At 36.9% G+C, this 24,137-nt stretch overlaps 1 protein-coding gene across 1 annotated transcript in view; it reads left to right on the forward strand.

Annotated features, from left to right (window-relative positions):
* ANKRD31 (ankyrin repeat domain 31) overlaps positions 1-22,806 on the forward strand; it is a 51,134-nt gene extending 28,328 nt beyond the window's left edge. The window contains exons 13-19 of the mRNA XM_009884304.1: positions 1,342-1,423; positions 3,608-3,704; positions 6,287-7,340; positions 9,499-9,639; positions 10,175-10,271; positions 13,623-13,682; positions 22,655-22,806. Coding sequence (XP_009882606.1) covers positions 1,342-1,423; positions 3,608-3,704; positions 6,287-7,340; positions 9,499-9,639; positions 10,175-10,271; positions 13,623-13,682; positions 22,655-22,806 — 1,683 coding nt within the window. The remainder of the gene's footprint in view (positions 1-1,341; positions 1,424-3,607; positions 3,705-6,286; positions 7,341-9,498; positions 9,640-10,174; positions 10,272-13,622; positions 13,683-22,654) is intronic.
* Positions 22,807-24,137: the final 1,331 nt, after the last annotated feature.

The following is a 24,137-nucleotide window of genomic DNA, read 5'->3' on the forward strand; positions in this document are numbered from 1 at the left end:
TTGAAGTTACAGGTATGTTTGTTTCATAATATAAATCATAGGATTACCTTGTAGTCTTAAGGAAAAACTGTACATTAGAATGCTGCTGATTTGCAGAGCTGTATGTTGCCTGGCACTGATATTTTCAACTCTGTTAACCACTGAATTGTATTTATTTATTTATTTATTTATTTTCAGAAAATAGGAATCATAAGTTTGTTTTTTTGCCTGAGAAAATGAGGCATAAGGACATATTTGACTCTTTATTATCCATATTTCCCTTCAGAGGAACCTTGTGGTTTTGAAAGTGGTATCTTTGAAGACTTATTTCCTTATGCTACCTAAATTTGATCTCGTTTGCATATACAAGATATTTTTTTATGATGTGATCTACCACTGCATCTTTGTAACCTATATTGGCTAATCTAACCTATTATGCTCCTGCAAATTCGTTTTAAATTCTATTCATTTTTTTTTAATTGCGGAGAGAGGGAATATCCTTCTGGGTCAAGAAGATCAAAACGTCCTTGTTGCGACTACTGTAAAAATGATGATGCAGCTTTGGAGACACAACATGAGAAATACAGTGTTGTAAGTATAGATAATAGAGTTTTGTTAAACTGCTTCATAGTGTAGTACTGCATAGTGTCATTTACTGACTGAATAACATAAAAATTTCATTTAAATAATTAACTCTTTAGAATGTATGTAAAAAACAGCATCATGCAGAAGCTTATAGTATATAAGCTGTGGTTTACAGTATATGTGTATATATTATCACTTCTCTGTTCATGATTCCTATGTACTTATATTTATTGTACAAACAGTAGTCAGTACTTACATACATTTCTTATTGCCTGTATGAATAGAAAAAAGGTCAGGAATCCTAAGGCTTTTTATCACATTTCCAAAATGGCTCTTTGAAAGAGTAATGATTTTTCTTCATGACAGTGAAGGTATTTAGAAGTAGTTTAATCTTAATTTAAAACAGGCAGGAAGATTTTTGCACAAGTGTATGTTAAGAGAACTCTTGCTCGTATCTGTAGGCTATGCTTACATTGTCTAGGTGATGCTGTCATGGTGAAATTCACTGCCTAATCCCTGCAGTGTGCTCGGGGGTGGGACTTTGATCATGGACTAGTTTGAAAACTAAGCAAAACCAGGCTGTGACAGCCCCTTGCAGAGCAAACCTTTGGCACTATGTATTTCTATCCTACCAGTGCCCCCATTGCCTTTACACAGTAATTCCCTGTCTGGAATGGCTTGAGTCCACCAATACCTATCCTGCAGACTGTGCATTGTGGCTTGTGTTTTTTATGGTGCTCTTGGCTCTGCTTCTAACATTTCTGTGTGTGTTAACAGGAGTCTGTTGCTGCCATAGAAGATGCAGAAGAGAAGCTAAAAGAACTGTTGCTGCTTGAACTGAGAACTTCGAAAGATGCAGGTAGATGTGAATTCAAGTTGTTTCTGCTTTTATTTTTTTTTTGGGGGGGGGGGGGCGGGGGGAATATCTTTGGTGGTATACTTGTTTTTTAAATAGTATTGCATGTAATATATTTTAATATCTCCTTTGGAAAATAGAGTTTCAGAGAATAAGATTTTAATAACAGCTCCCAGGTAAGTGCACTTTCTGAAGTACTTCCAGTTTACATAGGAATGAATATGATGACAAAAAAGGGAAGCATCCTGCTTGGATGCAAGTGTTTCAAGTCAATCTAATCATATAAAAAGGGATCATTAGATAAGAATACACACTGTTGGCAACATTATTCAGTTACAAGTACATAAGCCCTTCCATGATCAAGAACAGCTATGTCTGTATGTAAAGTAACAGATGCAGCTTTTTCATTCTAGTGTGGCTGGACGTTCAGGAGCCTAAAATAATTTATGAGGGGAAAAAGAGAAATCTTTAAGACAGACACTGTGGATGATGGGCAGTTTCAGAAATGCTGCTGCTTGAAGGTGTAATTTGTCTTAGGCTATCAAATCTCAGTTCAGATTAATCTCAAGAGCCTGCTGAGTGACACTGACTTCCTCAGAGATCACGATGCTAGTGCTTTGTAGCAGTTTGAGTCTATTGTGTCTGTGCCATGACTGTTCAAGTGGCAAAGCTTGCTGCAGGAAGGCCTTTGACCAAAGTGTCTCTCCTCAGCTGCCCTTGACATCTAGGCAGGGCTGTTTACTTTGGAGCAGCTCATGCCCGTGAAACACTTCTGCTTCTTGACAGAAAGGAAAGGGTGTTTTTAAATATATTTTCCTGAATGTAGGGTGGAGCTTTCAAATTATATTTAAAGTAGTCAATTTATCCCTTTAAAAATAAATGTGAAATATGGAATTATGCAGGTTCATAGCTTCCAACTCAAATTTATGGCATATGAACTGTTAATTAAAATCTCTATGTTTTCTTGAAAAATATTTTACAAACAGGTACATGATACAACAGGCAGAAGCCTATAGACAGAGATCGGTGCAATTTCATAAATGAGCAAAATAAAACTATCAGACTTTTCCCGTTTAGGCATATTAGAGAAATGAACATGATGATCTGTTACCATTACTGACAAAAGCATTTATAATCTAGCACCTCTAAAACTAAATCAGAGTTATTACTTATGAAGAGGCACAAGACTGAACAAGAACGCAGAAGTACATTAACAAACTTATAATGCCAGATAAAATTGTCAAGGTATTTGCATGCAATACAACCTACTGTGAATAATAGATACAAATTCCCTATTAAGCTGCGTTAATAAGAGCAGTATTTGTGTATTTTTCTATTTTAATAAGAAAGTAAATACTGGTAGATACTATGAAACAGGTTTGGGGAAACATTTTATAAATGCCATTTTTAATCCTGTAGTTTCCCATTTTTCATGATTATGGAAAGCTCGTATTTTCTGTTTTAGAATTTGTCCTGGAATTAGATTACATGTTCAGTATATTATCCCAGTGGTATCCACTGGTCATGACTTCTGAGGTCTCCCTTATATTATATTGCTAAGAGATATGGCATATAAAGAAGAATTTATAATTGCTTTTTTTATTTTAGAAAAATCTAGCTAACAAAAAGGGACAACTTATAATTAGTTTTATTTTATAATATGGACTCAAAACTATGTAAAACTATGATACATATGTTTTTACCATTATACGTAACTTGGAAGAGCCTAAACTCATTAAACTATTTTATAATACTTCGAACATAAGGGTTTTAGCCACCTTCTTAAGCTGGTGTAACTTCTGCAGGTAGCCTCACATATAATTGTCATGTTATGTAGCTTCTTGCAACACAAAGAACTTCAAAAGTTTCAGTGCTTATTATCCACAGGACAGTTCTTTTATCTATCCTGTTCTCTTAGTAATTTCCCAGATGAGGCACTTGCACTTAAAAATTTTCCAGTACTTGGACTGTTTCCTTTTAAGTTAAACTTCTATTTAATTCTTTCTATGAAGGATTTCATTAAAAGTACTGTACTTGTAAAGAGCTGTCAGTATGCATGACAGGCACTGCTGTAACAATATTTTCATACTTTCTGTGTGTATTTGCTACATCTAAAATGTTATTACTGTAATTATTTTCTACTGCTTATTGCCATCATTATTTTGATTATATCAAAATATTGGACAGATGTGTATATTCAAAGGCTGTCGCAGATGCAAAATACTTTGAATGAAACGCTTGCAAAACAGAAAACAGAAAGGGATACCCTTGCTAAAAAATACAGGTAAGTAGAATACAAGGATTGCATTTATAGGAGGCTATTCTTTATAGCATTAGTGATAGAGGTTGTTAGAAGGTCAGCATATAGTAGTGTGAAAGTAAAACTTGTGGTTTTCATTCAGGTTTTGCAGAACTATGATCCGTATTGGCTTCAGTTACCTGCAGTAAGAGTTTCCATCAAGGAAGAACTTTAGGGTTTAGGTAACACATATTAATCAGTTGCTGTGCACACAGTGAGCATTGAAGTTATGTAGTGGACATACAAAAGGTGTGGAAAAATACTTAAGCAGATATTAGGAAATGGAGGTACCAAGTAATTAGATTACAATTGCAGCATCATGGAGGAAAGCAGTAGTAACTCAGACAGTACTTTTAGTGTCCCTGCCTCCAGTTTTGTTTCTTTAGCAGCCCTAGTTTGGGAGTGTTCAACCAACAGCCCATGAGAGCCATTAAGAGCAATGGCTTGAAGCATGCTTGCAGACATTTATTTTTTGTGAAGACACCTCAAACGTAAGCTGGAAGTGCTCACCTCAGTGTGAGCTTGGACTATGTAAATTGTCAGCTCCCTGCTGCTAGCTCTCACAAGGCCTCTTTTTACTTCCTTCTAAGAGGGACTACCTGACTGCTGGTCATACGGTGAGTCCTCAGCTAACAATGCAGCATCGTGTTCAATCGATGCTTCTAGGCCATCTCTTGAGGATGTCTACATATTGTTTCTGCGAGTAGTATTTGTTTGGTCATGTAAAAGCAACAGTGTACAGCTTCCAGATAGTTCCATGGCAAAACACATAAGCTGGCAGAGCAAAAACACTGAAACATTTCTGTTGCAGACCATTTTGCCAGCTATAAACTGTAAGATACATAGATTACTCAGATAATGAAAAAAAAAAAGAGGGCTTCATGTGAAGAGAAGTGAAGGTTCCAAATCATCCTTGTAAATGAACTAGTGACTGAAGAAAGAAGAACAGTAAAATTCATATCTACACAAACTTATTTGCCGTCTAATATTGAGAGTGAAACTGTATTCCAGGGTGAAGTGATAAATATTTCTGGGTATTGCAGATACCCTGAAGCTAATGCAACAGCTATCCATCAACAGTAATGAGCTACATGCCAAATTACATTACATTTCCTTTTTATTATTTATATCATGAAGATTTTATTTTTAACTAATTAGCTTTTGTGAAATGGTACATAAATGTACAGAAAATCAGGAGGCATCATCCCATTTTGCATCTTTCTGTTGTTCATTTAGTTGGCCCGGGGAGAGATACTACTACATTTGCTACTACTACTAACATTTTTCCATTTCTGTCTGTTCCTTTGAAGATACTAAGACATATCTCTCACCTAAGAAAAATGAAAAAAAAAAGCATCGTATTTGTTAGTGGCTGTAAGTTACTTTGCCTTTGTCATTTCAGTCACACTATCTGTGCTGCTTCAGTTGCAGCTTCTTCTATACCTGTATAGCAACACAACAACAAAACTTCCCTGAAGAAACACTGCCAGAAAAGTGTGTGGGGCCTCACTGGCCTGTGTAGGAGTCCATAGTTGTCAAGGCTTACTCATATCAGCGATCAACTATATGCTGATGTGTTGATCGTATCACGGGTTCTAAGTGCATGTGATAGCAAGCGATGTCACAGTGCAGAGAGCAGTACTGTCACACTGTGGTTTAGCTGTCCTTGTTCTGCACCAACTGGTCTTGCTGTACCTCTGTCCTGATCCCCTCAACAGTCTCGCTCTTCCAAGACTGGGATGGTGTTACTTGCATGGCACCTCTGCTGTGGGTGGAGTTAAAAGTAAACCATCCTGCTATTCCTTTTCCCACGCCCTGTGGTACTCCCCTGTCTTCCCAGCATGGTGCCAGAATGGTAGTGCCATCACTTGTCCTGTGAGGGGGGAATTAGGAGAAAAGAGTATTATGCTGAGCACTTGTGCCAAAGGAATTGGAGAAAATAAGGAAGGAGATCATGTCACCCAGGGAAGGAGTCCTACAGGGAGAGCAGGTCAGCTAGGGACTAGCATCTGATGAAGGGAGAGACATTCCCAAACTAACATACAATATCCTAAACTGCTCTGTCCTCTTTTCTTAATGATCATGTGGTATTATTACAGTTGTGGCTTCACAAAATGTTTTGCTGTGTACACTTTAAAAAAATTCTGATAGTACCCTTCGGTAGCTCAGCCTGAGTTCATTTTAAAAGGCTCCAAATTAGAGCCACAAAGGCATTGAATTCAGTGAACTATTGTGATTCGTGGTGAGAAAAGAGCAGCCAGTGGTAATACAGACCCAGTTTTGAATCTATGAATTAAGGGTAGTGTAGGGGGACGAGGATATTACTGAAGTTTTAATGCTTTGCATCCTACTTCTAGATGGCATTCTGCAGTTTATTGTACATAAGTCTGGGATTTGAACTATAAACTTTACATATTATAAAAAGATTTTTCAAATTTTTGGTGTTGGCAGAATCCTTTGAAACATTCCTGTTCTTAGTGGGGTATGTCTATTGAAGTGTTTTTATTTTGTGTTTACAGTAACTCTGGTGTTCTTATTATTACTTTTTTTTATTATTATTTCTGTAGGGCTTCAGTGGATTCTTTTAAAAAAGGAGCATTGAGGAAACAATTAGTTAACCTTGCTTCTAGGCAAAAGCGTCTGTTGACTGTTGTCCAAAGCCAGGAAGAATTAGTCCAGAAAATACAAAATTACAGAAAAACAAAGCAAGTCTTCAGTGCATCATGTTCAGAGAAGCAAATCTCAAACTTAGTTATTTCCTGTGGAAATGACAAAAGACAAAGTTTAACTGCTGATGAAATCGTGTGTCCTGATGTAGTTGCATTTAGTATGGGGCTTGGTGCCAGCACGCCTAATGGAAACAGAGTAGGAGCACATCCCTCTTTAGAAAATAGATTTTCAGCTCAGGAATGCAGCCAACATCCACACATCTGCTTGGATGAGACAGTAGCAAATAAAGAAGCAATTAGAAGCAAAGAGGCTTCTGAGCATGCTTTGGCATCCGAAAGCAGGGTAAGAGAATATCCCTTTGACAACATGTCAAAGCTTAAAAATGCTGTAGAAGTGGTGACATTGCCTTCAGAACCTACTGTTTCCACTGCTAAAACAAAGTGCTCACAGCAAAAAGACATTGATTGTGTAGCAATTGCAGAACAAGGAATCAAGTATTTAAATCCCACTTCAGTGACCAACACATTAAATATTGTAGAACCCCAAAGCACTGTTGTCAATAACAATGTCTATCAGCCGGGCAGTGACTGCCAGCAGGTTCTTACAGATGAGGATCTGCACAGATATGTAAATAAGAAAACAGCTTTCCAGCAGCAGCAGGAAGTAATTTTGTCAACATCTACAAAGAATTTCCCTAATACTCTGCAGCAAATGATGTTTTGGAGTAGTGAGAACTCATTTAATGCCAACTCTGTGCTTACAAGTCTTACCTCAGATACAGATTATCCAGCAAAACTCCGTGAAAAATCTTCCCAGAGCTATAGCAATCAGGAATGTGGACAAAAACAAGTCAGGTATGGAAGAAAAAATAAGAAAAAGCTTCAACTGATAGATCTACTTGAATCGGGAAGGATTAAGCCAGGAGAAAATGTTTTAGAATTCAAACTGCAGGTAATGGTTGAGATATAGTAATGTTAATATTAGCATATAATCAAAAAAAACCAATACTAAAATGGGGAAACAGCAGTTTTCATGGTTTAATATGCATCTTCAGCACTTAGTATTGAAAATTTTTATTCATTGGTTGCAGATGATCTTTTATAAGTTTTAAAGGAAAATGTCAGCCTTTAATTTTAACACCCAGAATATTGCATATGTAAAATTTGTGTTTAACTTTGTATTAAATTTGTGTTTAACTTTGTATTATCCATATGTTAACATTTCCTATTGCTAGAACCAGAGTGGAATTGTTGATTAGTCTACTTTATATAATGCCAGATTTTCATATTGGAAGGAGCAGGAACATTAAGGTTTTGATGACTTAATGTGATTCTTGGAAGCAACTATCAAGTCCCTCAAATAAATAAATGTGACATCAAGGATTTCATAGTGCTGTGATAGACATGAATATATGCAAAATTACTTGCTTACATGCCAGCTGGTTCTATAGTTTACAGTCTAGTAAGAACCATATTTGAAAAAAAAAAAAATAGAAAGAAAAAGAAACCTCTTTTTTTTTAATACAAAAGCATGTCCCTGTGCCTCCAAATACAGAGCAGATTTGCGAGGCAGCTGCTAGGGTACTGGCGTGGTATTGAGCAAATGATGGAATTATTGACTGAATTCCCAGCTGCGAGCTAGTTAATTTCCAGGGCAACATACTGATTAAAACATGAAAGGTTCTTTTCAGCCAACTCACCAGGTGTAGTTAATGTAGAAAAGACTCCTTTTTCTGAACATATAATCTGCTTGGGAATGCTTTTCTGCTGAGAGTGGTGATTTTGTGTGGTCTTGTGTTTTGTAACATAAGGCAGCGTGAGTAAGTCACAAGCCTCTACTTTGGGCCATGTCGTAGCCCATAGCATACACATGCTTCTTTTCTTTAAAGGACATGTAATATTCCTCTGAACCTTAGGATGACTAAACAGAAGGATAAAGAATTCAGTATGCTTACTGTCATTTCTCAAAACTGTTATCTGTGATACCGGTTTGATGCGTGTGGATCTTAAGAAATTATAACCCTGTATTGGAATGTTGATGTTTGGAATGTAGAGAAGTCAGTGATTTTTACTAGAATGAAAATTACACTCATTTATGTTTTGGAAGACAGTGCTATAGATAATGAAGCTTAGAAGCCGGTGTGTTGCAAAGAGGAGATGATCAGTTAAGTTTGCTTCTTTATCGTGATAGAGATGTACTTCTTACTGAAGGTTAGCTTTGGGCAGGCAGAACACAGTTTTTGAATGCTGTAGACCTAAGCTATGAAACTGTGAACTGGATTGAGTATTCATCAAAATATTTGTATTTAACATCTTAATTTAGATTCTTATAGACACCCCAAGCCAGTGGATATGTTAGGAGGCGGTTCAAAATTTGTTGTTGGATCACTTTCTTATTCTGATTGTTTAACCTCAGGCATGCTAAGCAACCTTACTAAGTTGAACATAGTTTATCAACAGCTAATTTTTGCATTACTGAACTATAAACAACTATAAGCCATGCTTCTAGAGGTGCATATATGTTAGCAGAACTGGACTGTATTAGCAGTATCAAAGAGGCAGTAACAATAAATTCTTTTGTACTTAATTTTGCATAAGATAAGGCTGTCAACTTCCTCCTAAAACGTGTAAGTGATGTCCCTTGACACAAGTGAAGTTTTTATGCAGGCATGTTTCATCTTTGAATCATTGCTGGAATTTCACTGTGACATGCATTTGTTCCACATGTGTAAGGTAAATTGCATTTGAGTAACACTTTCTTATTGCAGAAACTCACCTCCTGTGAGTTCTTGAGTTCACTGTTGCAAATTAATTTATTCACAGCCATGTTATGTCTAAGAGGAACTAAGATGCAAATACAGCTCTAATAAACACACATAGGGAGATTTGTCCTCCGACAGTGGTGTTTGTGTGGCCAAAACATTTTATTCTGGTGGAATAAATCCTCCTATTTTACATACCACAGTTTATGATAGTGGCATTAAATTCATTAACTTTTTTCAGGGGAAAACAGAATTCGCTGCAACTGTTCAGCTGTATTTTCTTTAGCGTTTTAATTCAGATTTGTTAATTTATGAGTTGAAAATTATTTCTTCATTTTTCCTTTTTAGGAATTTAGCCATAAAGCCACGCTTTTAAACAATGGCAAGATAAGAACCAGTAAAAGACAAATACTGGAGAATCCAGTTCAGTGGGTTAAAGACCTACTAGGAAGTGATATTTCTGTGACATGGAAGTATGTGTGGAATAAGGTAGGCCTGATTTTACTCCCCAAGATAGCAATAATAAATGGCAATAACAAGTTTCACTAATCTGGATCTCCTTACTGTTCTTAAAGCAAAAGAGGGTACCAGCCTGAATTTTAAAAAGTCTTCTTATTCTTAATGAAGACACAGCAAAGAAAGAACTACATAGCTGTAGCTGTACAGCGACAAAATAGTTACGAGTGTTGAAAGAATGTGGAATGCCCACTATATAAGCTATCAGTGCATTGTAAGAGTCATTTTAAAGATGATTAAAAGACTGACAGAAAAAGCTGAAAAGTAGTTAGAATAAAAAGCAGCAAGCTTATTGAAATGCTAGGGTGACAGGGACAAATGTTGCAAAAATACTGGAAGAGTTTGCAGGTGGGTTGTATTACGCTTTTTTAAATTTAGAATTCCAATTAGCAGAATTTCTGCTTGATCTTGACACCGATTAGACTGTATAAACTCAGTTTTATAAGACAAGTGAAATCTTTACACCTATCAGAAAAAGCCAGTTATCCATTTAGTTTTGTTTGTACAGGTTACATATCTTGGGACACAGTTGTCAAAATTTCTTGTTGAAGAAGTGTCAGTTTCTAGTGACCTGGAATTACCATCACAAGAAAGAGAGCCTTTGGGTATGTACCACTTAAAATCTCGTATCTGCCATGACTGAAAGCCGTAGAAAGTGATTTCTGATGAGCTTAAATTCCAAAATTCCTCTGTTGCTTTCTTATTTTTTTCTGGGCTACATGCTTGAAAAATAAATAGTGCCAGAGTTTAGACATGATCTCTAAAGAATTATGTTTCTTTTCTTCCGTAAATTGGTTGTATGAAGAGAATAATTACTAATGACTTGGTTGCTATGTAAAAAATATTTACATAACATTTGACATTAAAAATATTTAATATGTAGTGAAGTTTTTAATAAGCTAATTTAATACTTCTTTATTCCATTCAGATACACTAGCATAAATTTAATTGCATGTACATCTTAAAATCACATTAAATAATCTGTGTAGGTGGAAATCCAAGTATGCCCAAACAACAGTAGTAACTAGGGGGATATTTCATTCTTTAAAAATAAACAGTCATAAACAGAGTGCATTGATAGGACAAAATGACATTGAACAATTTTTTCAGAACTGCGTGGCAGACTTAAGAACTTCAGCCTAATTTTGATAAATAATGTGTTCCTAGGGAAACTGAAGTCACTTTGACACCCAGTTGCACTTGGAGTCTGAAAAGCTTTTGGGCTTTTGTGATTGGTTCTGTTAATTTGATGACACACTGCACCTCACATGAACTAGAATACCAGGCTTGGTCAGTTCTTAACTTACTAAAAGTAAATTAAAAGATAATACTTTAAAATCATGAATTTGATATTCAGACTACCATGTTCTACTGGGATTTCCTTCAGGCTGAGAGCATCCAAATGATGAGTTTACATTGCCCTGCTTTAGTAACTTAAGCTTATACCAGGTGTAAGTGACTTAAAAATGGATTTAGTCTCCTATCTTTCTAACAGGCTTTTGAATATTTCAGTAGTTCTTGCAAATTATTCCTCTCATGGAAAATTTATGGTAAACATTGTAACTTCTAAAATGGAGAAATCCATTTATTCAAAAAATACTCTTGACAAAAATCAGCCCTAAGATCAGTAAGTGGGTTTTTTTCCCCTGTTTTTTGCAAATAGACCAGGGAAATCTGGGGAAGAATATTTGAAGAAGTTCTTTTGTTATATGTAGTTTAATGGTTAGGCATTACCAAGATCTTAGCCGTAGGTGAGAAATTGAGGGAGGGAAAGCCAAAGCATTCTCAGTTTCAGTTCCATTTCAGATACTATACGGCCAGATAGATAGTAGGAAATTAAACAGTATCTTAAATCATTCCAGAAGAGGATTAACCTGCACTGTTGTATTGTGGGAACAGTTGCAGGCATTGGGCAGCTCCTGAATAGTTTCCAGGCCTGGTTCAGGAGTTAGCTTGTTCCAAGGGCTGTTCCCAAGGGGCACTTTGCCGGCAGCCAGCCTTCTGGAAAGTTTGCTGATGTGGATGTGAGCTATTCTGTGCCACTTGCCTGGGGACGTTCCCAGGTGCTCTTTTATCTTTCTAATATACTTACAGCCTGTCTATATTCTAGAGTAGAAGTTTATCCTGCTATTGTAAAGAATTAATCTTCCTTTTTTCTTTCCGTATTAATGAACTGATTTTTTTCTATGCATCCCAGATCATCGTTAAAAAAGAAAACTGGAGCTTGATAATTTGAGGAGTTGTTTTTGGAGAAGAATGCTATTATTTTATATACCCCTCCCCGACACTCCTTCCAGCTTCCCATATCTTAGCTTAGTGTTCATTGAGCTACTGTATGAAGAGGATGGGGAATTGGGAAGAAAATTATACAGGCAGTGGCTGTATCTAGCCATCTTTTAACAAAAAGAAGCAGCTACCACTGAATTTTGTATAGAGCCAAATTTAGGAAGCATGTCCTAAGAACCTCTACCAAATCAAGGTCCCTAGGCAAGACAGGTGAAGGAGTTGCTGTTCTGTGGCTGTTAGCATAAGAAATGTTCCAGCTTTTCAGCTTGGTTGAGATTAAGGTGCTTCAAGGTTTGTATAGCAGCAGATTTTTAGGTACCTGAGGAATGTTAATACAAAAAACTTGAAGAGCTCATGAAGTAAAGCAGTCCCAGCAGTGCAGGTGTTTAACAGAAGCTTTAAAGATTATAATTTGAAATTAGCCGTCTAAATCCTAACTAAATTTCATGTTATGTTCCTTCTTTGATCCTGAGCCTTTAATCTCTGCTAGGATCACACTAGCAGAAAGCAGGAATTACTGTATTCAAGTCTGAATGAGAACTAAACATTAAGAAAATAAACAATACTATTAGAGTATCTGTATATAGGAAAGCAGAAGAAACAGTGATTATATGGTTTGGAATTTATTCCTCTGTGCTTTCTGATAGATGTAATGATGACATAATGTTTGCTCAAAAGTGACCAAGAATAACAAGGATTCAGAAGCAGATGTCAGCTGACGAGCAGATGTCAGTTGCAGAGCAGATGTTGATGTTAGATATCTCACATTGAAATTCCAGCAAAGTGGCTTAAAATAAAAGCATATCCAGTTGTTACAGTAAGCATGATATGTACGTTCATTTTGCAGATTGCTATTTCAGAAAGATGGTCTTTGGAAAATGGTATGACTAGTGTAATTCTTGTGGTCTGGCAATCCCTTACTGCCTTTAATAACCACTGTAAAGATTAGAACAACTCTTGCTCACCATTAGTTCATGAAAGACCCCGAAGTTGTGTGGAATAAAGACTGTTTTCAAGGAATCCAGATGGTTTCTTAATGGATGAACCGTGGGAGCTCTTTCAGAAGGTTTATATTAGTGTTAGTTCAGGTATCTAGCATAAAATGAGCAGCTAAGCTCAATAAGGTTGCATGAAAGCAAATGAGAATAGTTTTGCTGTGATCATATGTGATACTGTGTGTTTCTATTTTCCTTGAGACAAGCAATGAACACAGGCATGTTTTTAATAGGCTACTTTTCAAGTTAAATTTGAGTGACATTTAATGTAATTTTGCCAAGGAAGACCTAAATTAAAAAAAAAAGAAAAAGAGAGAGAATACCTCATTCATCTTACAGCAGCCGTGGCTGGGCTGGTAAAGGAGCAGAGAAAAGTCTGCCCTTACATGTTAGGTTGTGTGAGGCTAAGTGAAAATTTCAGCGGTTTAGAAAAATAAAAAGTGTAACTGCTCTGTACGTTAAACCATTAAACCACCAGCGTTAAATAATACTGTTTGTTCTTAGAACAAAGTAGTCTTGACCTTTTTATGCTCTCAGAAAGGAATTTTATCACGAGGGATCCCAGCAACCACAACCAGCACCATCAGACTCCTGGTACTGTCTCCATTGCTCAGCCTCATGGGAGCTTTGACCTGAGCAATATGCAGCTGAAAACCGCATCCTTGCCAGAAACAGAAGTTGTGAAAACATTGCGATGCACTGGAAAAGAGGCAGCTGTCACCAAGGAATTTAAGAGTAAGATTTTTTTTAACTGCCTAGAAAACCTAATGGTGGATGCAAAGGCTATACTAGAGATACAAAAGGAAAAAGAAAGTGAGGTGGCATAAAATTGATTTATGTGGGGGAGAGAAGGAGTGCTAGGGAAAAATGATGACTTGGATTGATCTAAATGACCCAATAATTAAGTTTTTCAGAGCTCAGTATTTTCAATTCTCTTGTGTCCAAATTAGAAATATTTTGTTATTTTGATGTAGTTAACAAAATAACTCCCTATCATTTTAAGTACTCAGTTAAATATCTCCACAAAATAATAGCATAGACAAATGTCTTCTGGATTTAGATGGAGAAATATGATACAAAAGCATTGCTGAATAATCTAATTTAAACGTAAGAGTGGAAATGTTTCTGAAGATGCTCTGATCTTTGTGGAGTTGGCTGAACTTGTAACTTTGTGCTTTCAATATTACATTTTTATGTTGATTGCACATTAAACCCTATCTGTAATATTCATACAATTTGAACAGTGCTTACTGCACCTTGACCTAGTATTTTCGCCTCTACCATGTTTGATTACGCTGTGGAGGATTGACCCTGATTGACCACAGCGCAAAGTCAGACTGGTAGCTCAACCCCACACTGTGCCCAACATCAGGTAACACTTTGCACTGAAGTGGGTGACTGTGCTGAGTCAGGTCTGATGTGGGAGACAGTAAGAAGCAAATCAGAGGTGAAGTGCATAATCGGTGTCAGCCATTGCAAACTGAAAGTGTATCCACACCATAAAGCACTGCTTTCTGCTTCTGCAAGCTATACATAGGCCCTGCAGCTACAGTGCAAAGTATTAAATAAACCCCAGAGCTGAGAATCCTCTGCAGAAAATGCTTTGTTATCCCACTCCTTTTTGGTTTTGGTGTGGTTTTTTTTTGTAATAGAAGCAAATACACTTAGTATCTTAAATGCCAGGGCAGGATAGTTGGAGGGAGGTGGTCCTTAAAGTTACAAAAAATAGATTGTGTAGTAGATTGTATTCACATTTATGTATGAAAAAAACCCAGGTTGAACTGCCCTTTGCTATGAATTGAAAAGTTACACAGGTTATGGCTCATAGGAGTTATGTTTCTCTGCTGAACAGATAAACAGCTACATTCGTGTTTTCTCAAATATAGTTACTAGTTACAGTTCTGCTTACCAAGATAATGGTCTTGTAGCATGTATGCTCCTTGCCACCCTGTATCTGAGTGCTCAGTCCTGTGTGGAAATGTAGCAAGAGTGTAGAGTCATTTTGTAGCAAAGGTAACCTCTAACAGACAGTGGGGATTATGCAAAATTAAAGATTCATAATACAATTGGAAACTTACAGAACTGTTGTTCCGTTTATACATTTTTGCTTAGATCTACTACAATTGCCCTGTTAATTGAAGGAAGAAACTGATGGATGTGCTGTATTTGTTTGCCCTCTGCATTTGTTTCCAAAGATCCAGTCAGATACACAATGCTGTTGCTGTTTTACTTCATGCTGAATAAATTGTGAATGTAAAACTGGGCTGTATAAATTGGCTTTTAACTAGTTTACTTTCTGGGCTTTGCTAGTGCTGGAAAATTATAGAGGAGTAATTAATTTCAGTTTTCTTGCTAGTCAGTCTTACCTTCTTGTCTTGTGTGCCAGTACGGAGTTGTAAAGCTGAAACTGCTGACTTGACAGGAGAATATTTAAATCCAAATGAATTGCTCCAGTAGAATGAAACCAAGCTATTAAGTATTTCAATACCTCCTAGATAGGCGTAAAATTGGCTACTAGTAAGCATCACGCGTGCATATTTGCAAGAATCTTCCATTAGACTTTAAATTATAAACTCCTCAGAAGAAGGATCTCATATGCATCTTTGAACTGGTTGAAGATATTACTTTGGTATTAATCCAAACAATACGTCTAGCCCATTGTAGTATGTTTTTCCTGCAATGTGTTTAAAGCTCCATGTAATTATAATGCAAGAAATGTTAGCCATTCTTGAAAGCCTGCAATATATTTTTGTGCTGGGTAGTACTCTAGTTCAGAGCCCTAGACTCTGCTTTGGCTCAGACAATCATGTCAGAAACTACTTTCACTGGAAAACTGTAGTATTCTTATTTTCATGGTTTTGGAGGAAAGGTGGAAAAGATGATGAATGTTGTTCAGTGATTGAAAAGTAAACTGAGAGCCCCAAGTTTATTAATGTTTTTAACAAAATGGCATGACTTAAAGGAGCTTGATTCTGTATATCTGAATTTTTGATTTGGGTATTATTGAAGTAGTGGCTTGTCATCACCGTCAATAAGGGCAATAATATTATGGGAGAGGAGAAGTATTTGGAAGTGTTTAAAAAAAACCCCAACAACAACAAACAAACCACAAAGACCCACTAAAACCCCAAAGCCCCACAAAACCAAAACCCTAGCATCTAATATTTGTGGTTTCCTTGTTACCTGTGGCAGAATATTCATCAACTAAACAATGTCCCCATTTATGTGACTGTGAACGATGAGGAGATGAACCATATATTCTTTGTATTTTGTACTTTGTAAGCAAGGTGAGGTTGTAGACAAATACTTCTATCCATAATATTTTTCCATCTCAGAGGTGTTTCAAGGTGCAGCTATTATACTGTTTTCTCTTCTTTATGGCTTGCAGACAAAACATTTAAAAGTATTTTCCAATACTTTAAAGTTCTAGGCGTTTGCTTTAGGTGCTTACATACTTTACAAAGAAGCACATAGTTCTGTCAGCAGAATTTACAAAGCTGTATTTCCCAGTAACTTTGCATACCATGACTGAAGTATAGGCTTCCTCCATCTGCACTCTCTCCCTTTCCAAAATCCTGTACCTGCTATTATTTGACTGTCAGCAAGGTAAAAGGTAGAATGTTGCATGACTGACTCAGAGTTGAGCTATGTGGCCAGCAAGAGCCAAAAAAAAAATCACTTTTTAGGAGGCCAAAAAGGGAAAAAAAAAAAAAAAGGAGAAGCAGCTCTCAAGGACTACATGCCATGGAAGCCAGTTCTAAGAGTTTAATGTCTTTCTTATCCGTCAGTCAGGTTTTTCTGAAACTGTCAAATCACTTCAAAAGTAGCTAGGTGACACTAATTGCACAGAACCATGGGCCAATGTAAGTTAGGTGGGGCCTCTGGAAGTCTTTAATCCAACCTCCTGTTCAAATTAGGACTAGCTTCCAAGTTAGATTAAGGTTGCTCAGTGCCTCATCCCGTCAAATTCTGAGTATCTTCAAGGATGGACATTCCACAACATCTCTGTACAACATACTCATGTGCTTAAGCATGCTCATGGTGGATTTTTTCCTCCACGTATCTAGTTGGAATCTTGCTTCTTAAAGCTTGTAACCATTGCTCATTTTCTTGCATACAGAAACCTTGTTTCCTTAAGAAGCCTTGCTAAAAGTAAGTAAATTGACTCCTGTTTGGAGCTTTAAATGCAAGCTTTCTAGCCTTTTTACTTTGTGAAACAACTTTTAAAAGAAATCCTTTGATAACTGACCCATCTTCTTAATTCATCAGCTGCACTATAACATTTTCAGCTGCTTTGGTGGTCCTATGGAGACTGAGAGTAGACTAAGACAAACAGAACTGTTGTAGATAGTCTTCCTAGAACACATCTATCTTTTCTATCTTACTTATGAAAGCAATAAATGAAAGGCAATGTGATAAACAAGCAAGCTTCAAGAGGCAGTGAGTTCAGCTACCACTTTCCTTGAAAGGGAGAAGACAGACTTTCTTGATGTCACTCTTTGGTAAGGTCAAATGAAAGCATTTAGGAGACTACCTTATGATCTTACTTTGGTGAGCGTTTGGATTATATCACAATTTTGTCTTACTTTTTTTCAGGAGTGACTTTTAACAAAGCTGGGACAAAGCTTCTAAACAAAACAATTCAGTCTTTAAATCACCACATGATAATAGCCTAGGAGAAGGCTCTAGAAATTGCTCTGAGGCTGTACGTAAAAACATAAAAAGTCACAGCTTCTGTAGGTTTTGCCAGTGCATGAAAAACATGAGCTATTGTTTTTTCTATCAAATACCTGTTCTGACCTGAGCTGAAACTTGATTTATACTTTGTCTTCCATTTCTTCCAATCTGCATCTCAATGTGCTATAAACTGCAAGAATTTTTAAGTGTTCTGTTTTTAATTGCACAAGGTTGGCCCTGTAGCTGCTTCTTATCTACTACCTTAGTACAATAAATTCAGGTTTTCTAAAATGGTTAGAAATAATTTGAGAGAACTATTTATTTTCCTTCCAAATGAGTATACAAGTGAATCGTTATGTAATAAAGTATACAATAATAACTCAAACGTATGGTGGGAACCTGCACCTTTCTAGTCATACCAATACTCTCTATGAACCGTTTTAAAGCAATCTTAGTGCCTTTTAATAAAGCATACTAGTGTATGCATTTGTTGTTGTTGAACTCAAACTCGTAAGTTGATATTTAAATAAAGTGATTGACTTAACTGAGAAACTGAAAGGCCATCTGGACAGCTGTATAGAAATATTTGTGTGAGAAAAGTGGAATCAGACATTATGTTTTGTTTTAAAAGTACTTCTTTTATTATATTTTGTTTATTTGTAAATTCAATCTTGAATGTAGATTGTTTTCTGAGAGGTTGTATACATTTCCCAATTGGTATTTGCATGTATGTCAATTGTACCTCTCATCTTTTGAGGAAGAAATCATGTTACAGCTATACTAAAGAAGGTAAGAGCCACTGAGATTTTAAAGTGTTCTCTTATTTTCCTGATAGGTTATAGCAACATTGATGGATTTCTGTAACAGATCGGAGATTTTGAGTTCCCTGCATTGTTCAGATATTGTTAAGTTTTTCGTTTGATACACCAATCCAAGGACCCTGAAAAATAATAATTCAAAATGTATCATATATAAAGTATTTGTTTCTGGCTAACAAGCGTATTCCCCATCTATCTAGGAGAAGAGAAAAAACAGTTACTGTATAAGATTATGATGTAGGCAAGAGTTTTAATGGGGAATAATATATTGTATTTATATCACTTATCTAGGCAATGCTTGCAAGAAAGCTATAAAGTATCTTACATTTTTCAGATATTTAGAGACCGAAAAATTTACTATTAGCTGAATCTCTCAAAAAAGTATAACATCTTCAGGTCTGTGTGGTGGGAGCAATACTTTCTGCCACAATAAACTTAAAATAATTAAAGGGATTTCAGCATAAACCTCAGAACTGATGCTTTAGAACAGAAGGCATGAATTCTTGGTCTTCAGACGTACCTGCAAGTCCTTTTTCCATGCAGATACAGAGTGTAACAAGAAAGGCCACTGTTATGAAATACTTTTGAAGAAGAATGATTCCAGATACCTAATCTCTTTTTCTGCTTTATGACATTGCTTTTGCTAATCTCACTGGAGGACAAAAAGAAAGAATGAACTTCTGAGGAATACTATTCTTTATTGAGTGGAAGAAGAAATGTTACTTTCTCACATCTAAAGTTTTATCTAGAAGCAACAGAGTAGACTAAGGAATTATGAAAGTATTAATTACATTTCCCATTATTGCTATACAAATTCTAGTTATAGGCAAATGATGAACTGAACCTACAGATCATCCATGGTGAGTTGTGTTTGATATGTGAAGGAAAGAAGCATAGGCTAAGGGGCTATCAAAAGGTGCACTTAAGTCCTTCTGGCACTATTATAGCTGTGATAGGAAATATTTGGTCATTATAGTCCATTAGGTAGCTACCAAACTGAAATGATTCATTTATTTCATGAGATGTTATAAATTACCTTCATTTTTTTTCAAAGGGTAGTAACTACCAATGCAAAAAATGCAGCATGAATAATTTAACTCACCTGATAAATAAATTCTTGGCGAAAAAGTACTTTCAAAATCGGTATGGGGGTGGACATAGAGGATCACAAAGCAATTAGCAAAAATCCCTGATGGCCTATATCTTTTAGGGGATGGACACCTTAACTTCAGGTGTCTGACTGGCATGGTATGCCTGATTGTTAGAAAAAGATCATTCCTTCCTGATTGGTTTGTAAAGGCAGAGACCTTGGACTCCAGCATTCACAGGAGAAAAAATAATTAAGATCTATATCAAGTGAAGTGAATCAAGAACTGTGGAGAGACCTGGAGAAAAGCAAAGGCATTTTGAGGGTAAAAAAAAAAATTAAATAAATTACCAGGAAAGCATCGTACTTTCTCAGAGAAAGATCTAGTCTTACAATGACAATCTGTCCAGAGACATCTCTTTTTCCAAGATGCCAGGTCTTGATCAGCTGAAAGAAAAGTTATTTTCAAAATTACCACTAGCATGGGCAGAATGCATGTGCCTCAATTCAGTAGCAGCCTTTTAAAGAGTCAGAGGATCCAAAAATGTTGTTTATGCCAGGCACTGGCTGTCATTTCAAAGGCCTTACTTGGCCTGAATGAACAATGCCTATTGGGACTCCGGGATTGTGACTGTTTTTTGCTGTTTCTAAGTTCCTGCGAGGAGTGTGGGTAAGACCCAAGGAACTTGAAAACTCTTAAAACATTTTTGTTCTAAATACTCCCTTGTGGCTCTCTAGATCAAATGCTGTCACATTTAAGTGTATTGTTCTTAGATCTTCTGTTTGCTTACTCATCTGTATCCCACGTCTAGACTAGCTGCACTGAACCAGATCCATTTCAGTCAGGAGAATAACATCTCCTGTGACTTTGCAACAGATGCTGCAAATCAGTTCATCTTTCCCTCAGATGTGATAATAATCTTTACCTGTTTTACAGAAGTATTGAAAGTGGATTAACTGATACCTGTAAATTGACTGAAATATGTTGCTTGAACTGCAAAAGCATTTAAATTCCTTTTACAAATAATTTACACAAGTAAAATAGTTATAAAATGCTTAACCATATTTCTGGATAGTTCCAGCACTTTCTTGCTTGGAAAAAATAAGGAGGATACTGGTGGAATAGCCATTTCTAAAAACTCATCTTTCAGGATATTTTAATGATCGGAGAATGGTGAGTCTGCACAGAAGTGGCAATCTTTGGTGACTAACTTTTGTGCAACTGGAGATTCTGGTCTGACATTTATATAGTTGCACCGCTAACAGGAAGTCTCCTTAAATACAGTTTTTCCTGTTCTTAGCAGCCACAGAGACAAGGTCTTGTAAACCTGCAGCACAGTGGAAACAGAATTTGAAACACATTTAGAACGGTTTCAAAACTGTAAGGCTGAAATAGATACCAACAGTGACAGAAAAGCTATTGGCAAACAGGATGGAAAATGTACCAAGAAATGGCGTGTTTTCCCCAGATTTGTGGGGGAAAAGCTCATTCTGCTATTGATACTGATGGATACTTTATCTTGTGTTTCATGAAGATGGCAGAAAATTGAGAGCACCTAACAGGACATCAAGGGTAGGAAAGCAGAAGAGACCCTGCCTGTGTGCATCTTGCCTTACTAAGCCGCCTTCTGTAACCAAGGCACCAAGATGAGTTTTGGATAGCAGTATGGGAACCTTTGTCCGCTGCTTACAGCCTGTAAGCTGCTGGTCTTTTGTAAGGGGATGAGAGTTAACAGACAGCAAAAAGGAGAAAGGAAACATCAAAGTGGGTATTAAAAGATTAAAAATAATAGTAAGCAAAGGGAGGGAGAAAAGGGAAAAAAAGAAAGAAAAATGGAAATGGGAAGGACATTAGTTGGCTGTGTCAGAATATGGAGGAAGAAACACAGGGATTAAATGTTCAAATAGTGATCCATCCCTAATGGGAAAAAAAAAAAAAATCTCTATGGATATAGAAACTTTGATATCAACCGCTGGTGTCAGAACTGTCAGGCCAGCTTTGGGATGTATAAATTACTGTGCTTTTGCTAACTGTCGACTGTTACCTAAAATTACTGAAAAGTAGAGATTAGAGACAGTAGAGATTTTAATTATTCACTCAGATAAAGTTATATTTATGGTAGAATGCTGATATTTAATCTACAAAATCTTAATCCAATAGGCAAAACATTATTTTTGCTTGTTGAGACACTTGGTGTCTGAACACTGTTTTTTGTTGTTTCATTGGGTTTTTTTGTTTTTTAAACAGAGGCCACCCGTACTTTCATGACAGCCCTCCCTCTCTTGATAACATCTGCTACATGTGACAGTTCTTCCCTCACTGGCAGTTTCTGTGGTGGGCTGGTTGTGGCAGCTCAGCAACTCTTGTATTTGGTGCAAGGGTATCAAAGGGAGAAAATGTGGACAAAAGATGAACAAAAACAAGTAACTGAAAACAACAGTTCCAAGTGCCTTTTGGAATCTGTGCTGTTACGGAGAAAATGTCTTGTAACAACTCTTACTGCTGGATCTTTACTGTGGTACTTTGTTACTGATTTTAACAGTGAAAAGTAAAAGTTCAGCTTCTCCTGCACTGACACAAGTGCCTTAAGTTCATGCATAGCAATAGTTGCTTCAGTCCAGCAGATATTTAAATATTGCAAATACCCATTTTTCAGTTGTCCAGTTTCTTGTGTACAGCTGTATGCCTTCCTTTTTATATAGGCCTTTTGGGACTGTAAGAAGGGAATTCCCTGTGAGAGTCATTCCTTAATTTTGGGGCAGCACACTAAACTTATGCCTCTGTGGATATATGTAAAATTCAAGCGACACTGAAGAACAAGAACAACTGCATTTTCCTGTTGCATCACTGGAAATGGCCAGGACAGTTGACTTCTCACCCTGAGCACTGCCGAAGTGTAGTACAGCCCTTGTCTCACTGAAGTTTGGGTACAAGTGAGAGATACCAATAAGATGGCCAGGGTCTTATGCTACAAGATCCCTAGGACGCATTGCAGATTCCTAGGGGTTGCTGATGCTTACGTGGTTCTACCGAGCTGTTAGCACCTCTCTAGATAATAGTGCCAGCGATTGATTCCCATTACTCTAATATACACTCTGTAATCATATGCATTCATTTTCAACAGGCTCTTCTGTCCAGTTCAACTCAGTGGAAAGTCTGACACGTTTTCTTCAATTCCGTGAGGTAGTAATGATACGTAAAGAGGAGTTTCTACCATGCCCTGTAATGGAAAAGCACTGGAGTTTCTACAAAGGATGTGAAGATTTTGGATTCTAAAGACTTCTCGAGTGCTAACATTTTTTTCTTCATCGTCACTTAAAGTAAACATTTGAGCTTTTAGAACTAAGTGCTTTGTTGTTGTCATTTTGATAAATCATTTGCCCAGCACTTGGAGTGGACTGAAAGATTGTTTGGGTAAATGAGGAACAGGGGAGCACTTTGTAGCAGGTGAGGATAATGGTCAATATTGAACTTTGCACAGTAAGATTAAGAAATGGGGAAGTTGACGAGGACTGTTAACACACTAGTGCTCATTGTGAATTATATTCCAGGTTCATAACTTTGAAATTCCACTTATTTCAGTGACTGCCCATCCTTGACAGGGCTGCATGGAACCAGATTGGGATCAACACTGGTGGTCACTTACTACACCTAAACCTGGAACCACTCTGCCTGAGCACGTGCTATCAGAAATGGCTGCACGTGTTTGTGTAATAACATAGGCTGTTAGGTTAGGCAAAAAAAAAAAAAATCAAGATGGGCAGCTTTGAAAATCACCAACAGCTTTCCTTTATGTGGTGTGGATATATACAAACATTTGAGAAAGGGGTGGGTGCTGGGAGAGTTTAAAAGATGAACCTTGGCCATTGGAAGTACTCAGGGAAATTCCATTCATGTTCCAGCCAAGTCTTTCTGATAGGCAGAAAACGTGCTGGCATATGGCAGGAAATGCAGTTAGCCTGTTTGTGGAACACGGATTTTTCCACCTAACAACGTCTTAGATGTTCACCCCGATCTCTGGAGGATTTCTATTTGTTTTAATTTTACAATGTGTGAATCTGGCTCAGTAGCATATATATAACACATTTGACTGTCATGAGAGTTTTCTGCATTCAAATGGCATCCTTGCTCTTTCGTTCTCTGGATTATAAGAAGAGATGAAATAATAGCGCCTGCTACTCCTAACTCCAGTGAATAGGATGAGAAATATCTCCTGTCAATAAATAACAACCTCAGCTAGCTATTTGGAGTGGGAAGAGCTGTTCTGCAGAGATTTGATTAGTGTTTTAAACAAGGTAGTTTAGGGAAGAGAGAGGGGTCTGATGTGCTGGTCTGCTGTGCCCTAGGATGCATGAGCAATCATAGCCTGATGGGCTGTAAGGATAAAGAAATGAAAACTGCCTGGAAGTCAAAAAAGTTAAAAGGCTACTGAGTGACAGGTATTTCGTAAAGGTCACTTTCCACACAGAAAGAAAGTAGAGCCATCTCACAGCTGCAGCAGCAAAACAAATCTGAAGGCATATTGGTTTAAAGGAAATGTTCATTCAAATACTACACTTCTGCTTTCACTGAAAAGCGAAAGATGTTCAGCTGTTAAAATGACTACT

The sequence above is a fragment of the Charadrius vociferus genome, unplaced genomic scaffold (genome assembly GCF_000708025.1).
Source record: "Charadrius vociferus isolate BGI_N301 unplaced genomic scaffold, ASM70802v2 scaffold183, whole genome shotgun sequence".
In the NCBI taxonomy this organism is placed as follows: domain Eukaryota; kingdom Metazoa; phylum Chordata; class Aves; order Charadriiformes; family Charadriidae; genus Charadrius; species Charadrius vociferus.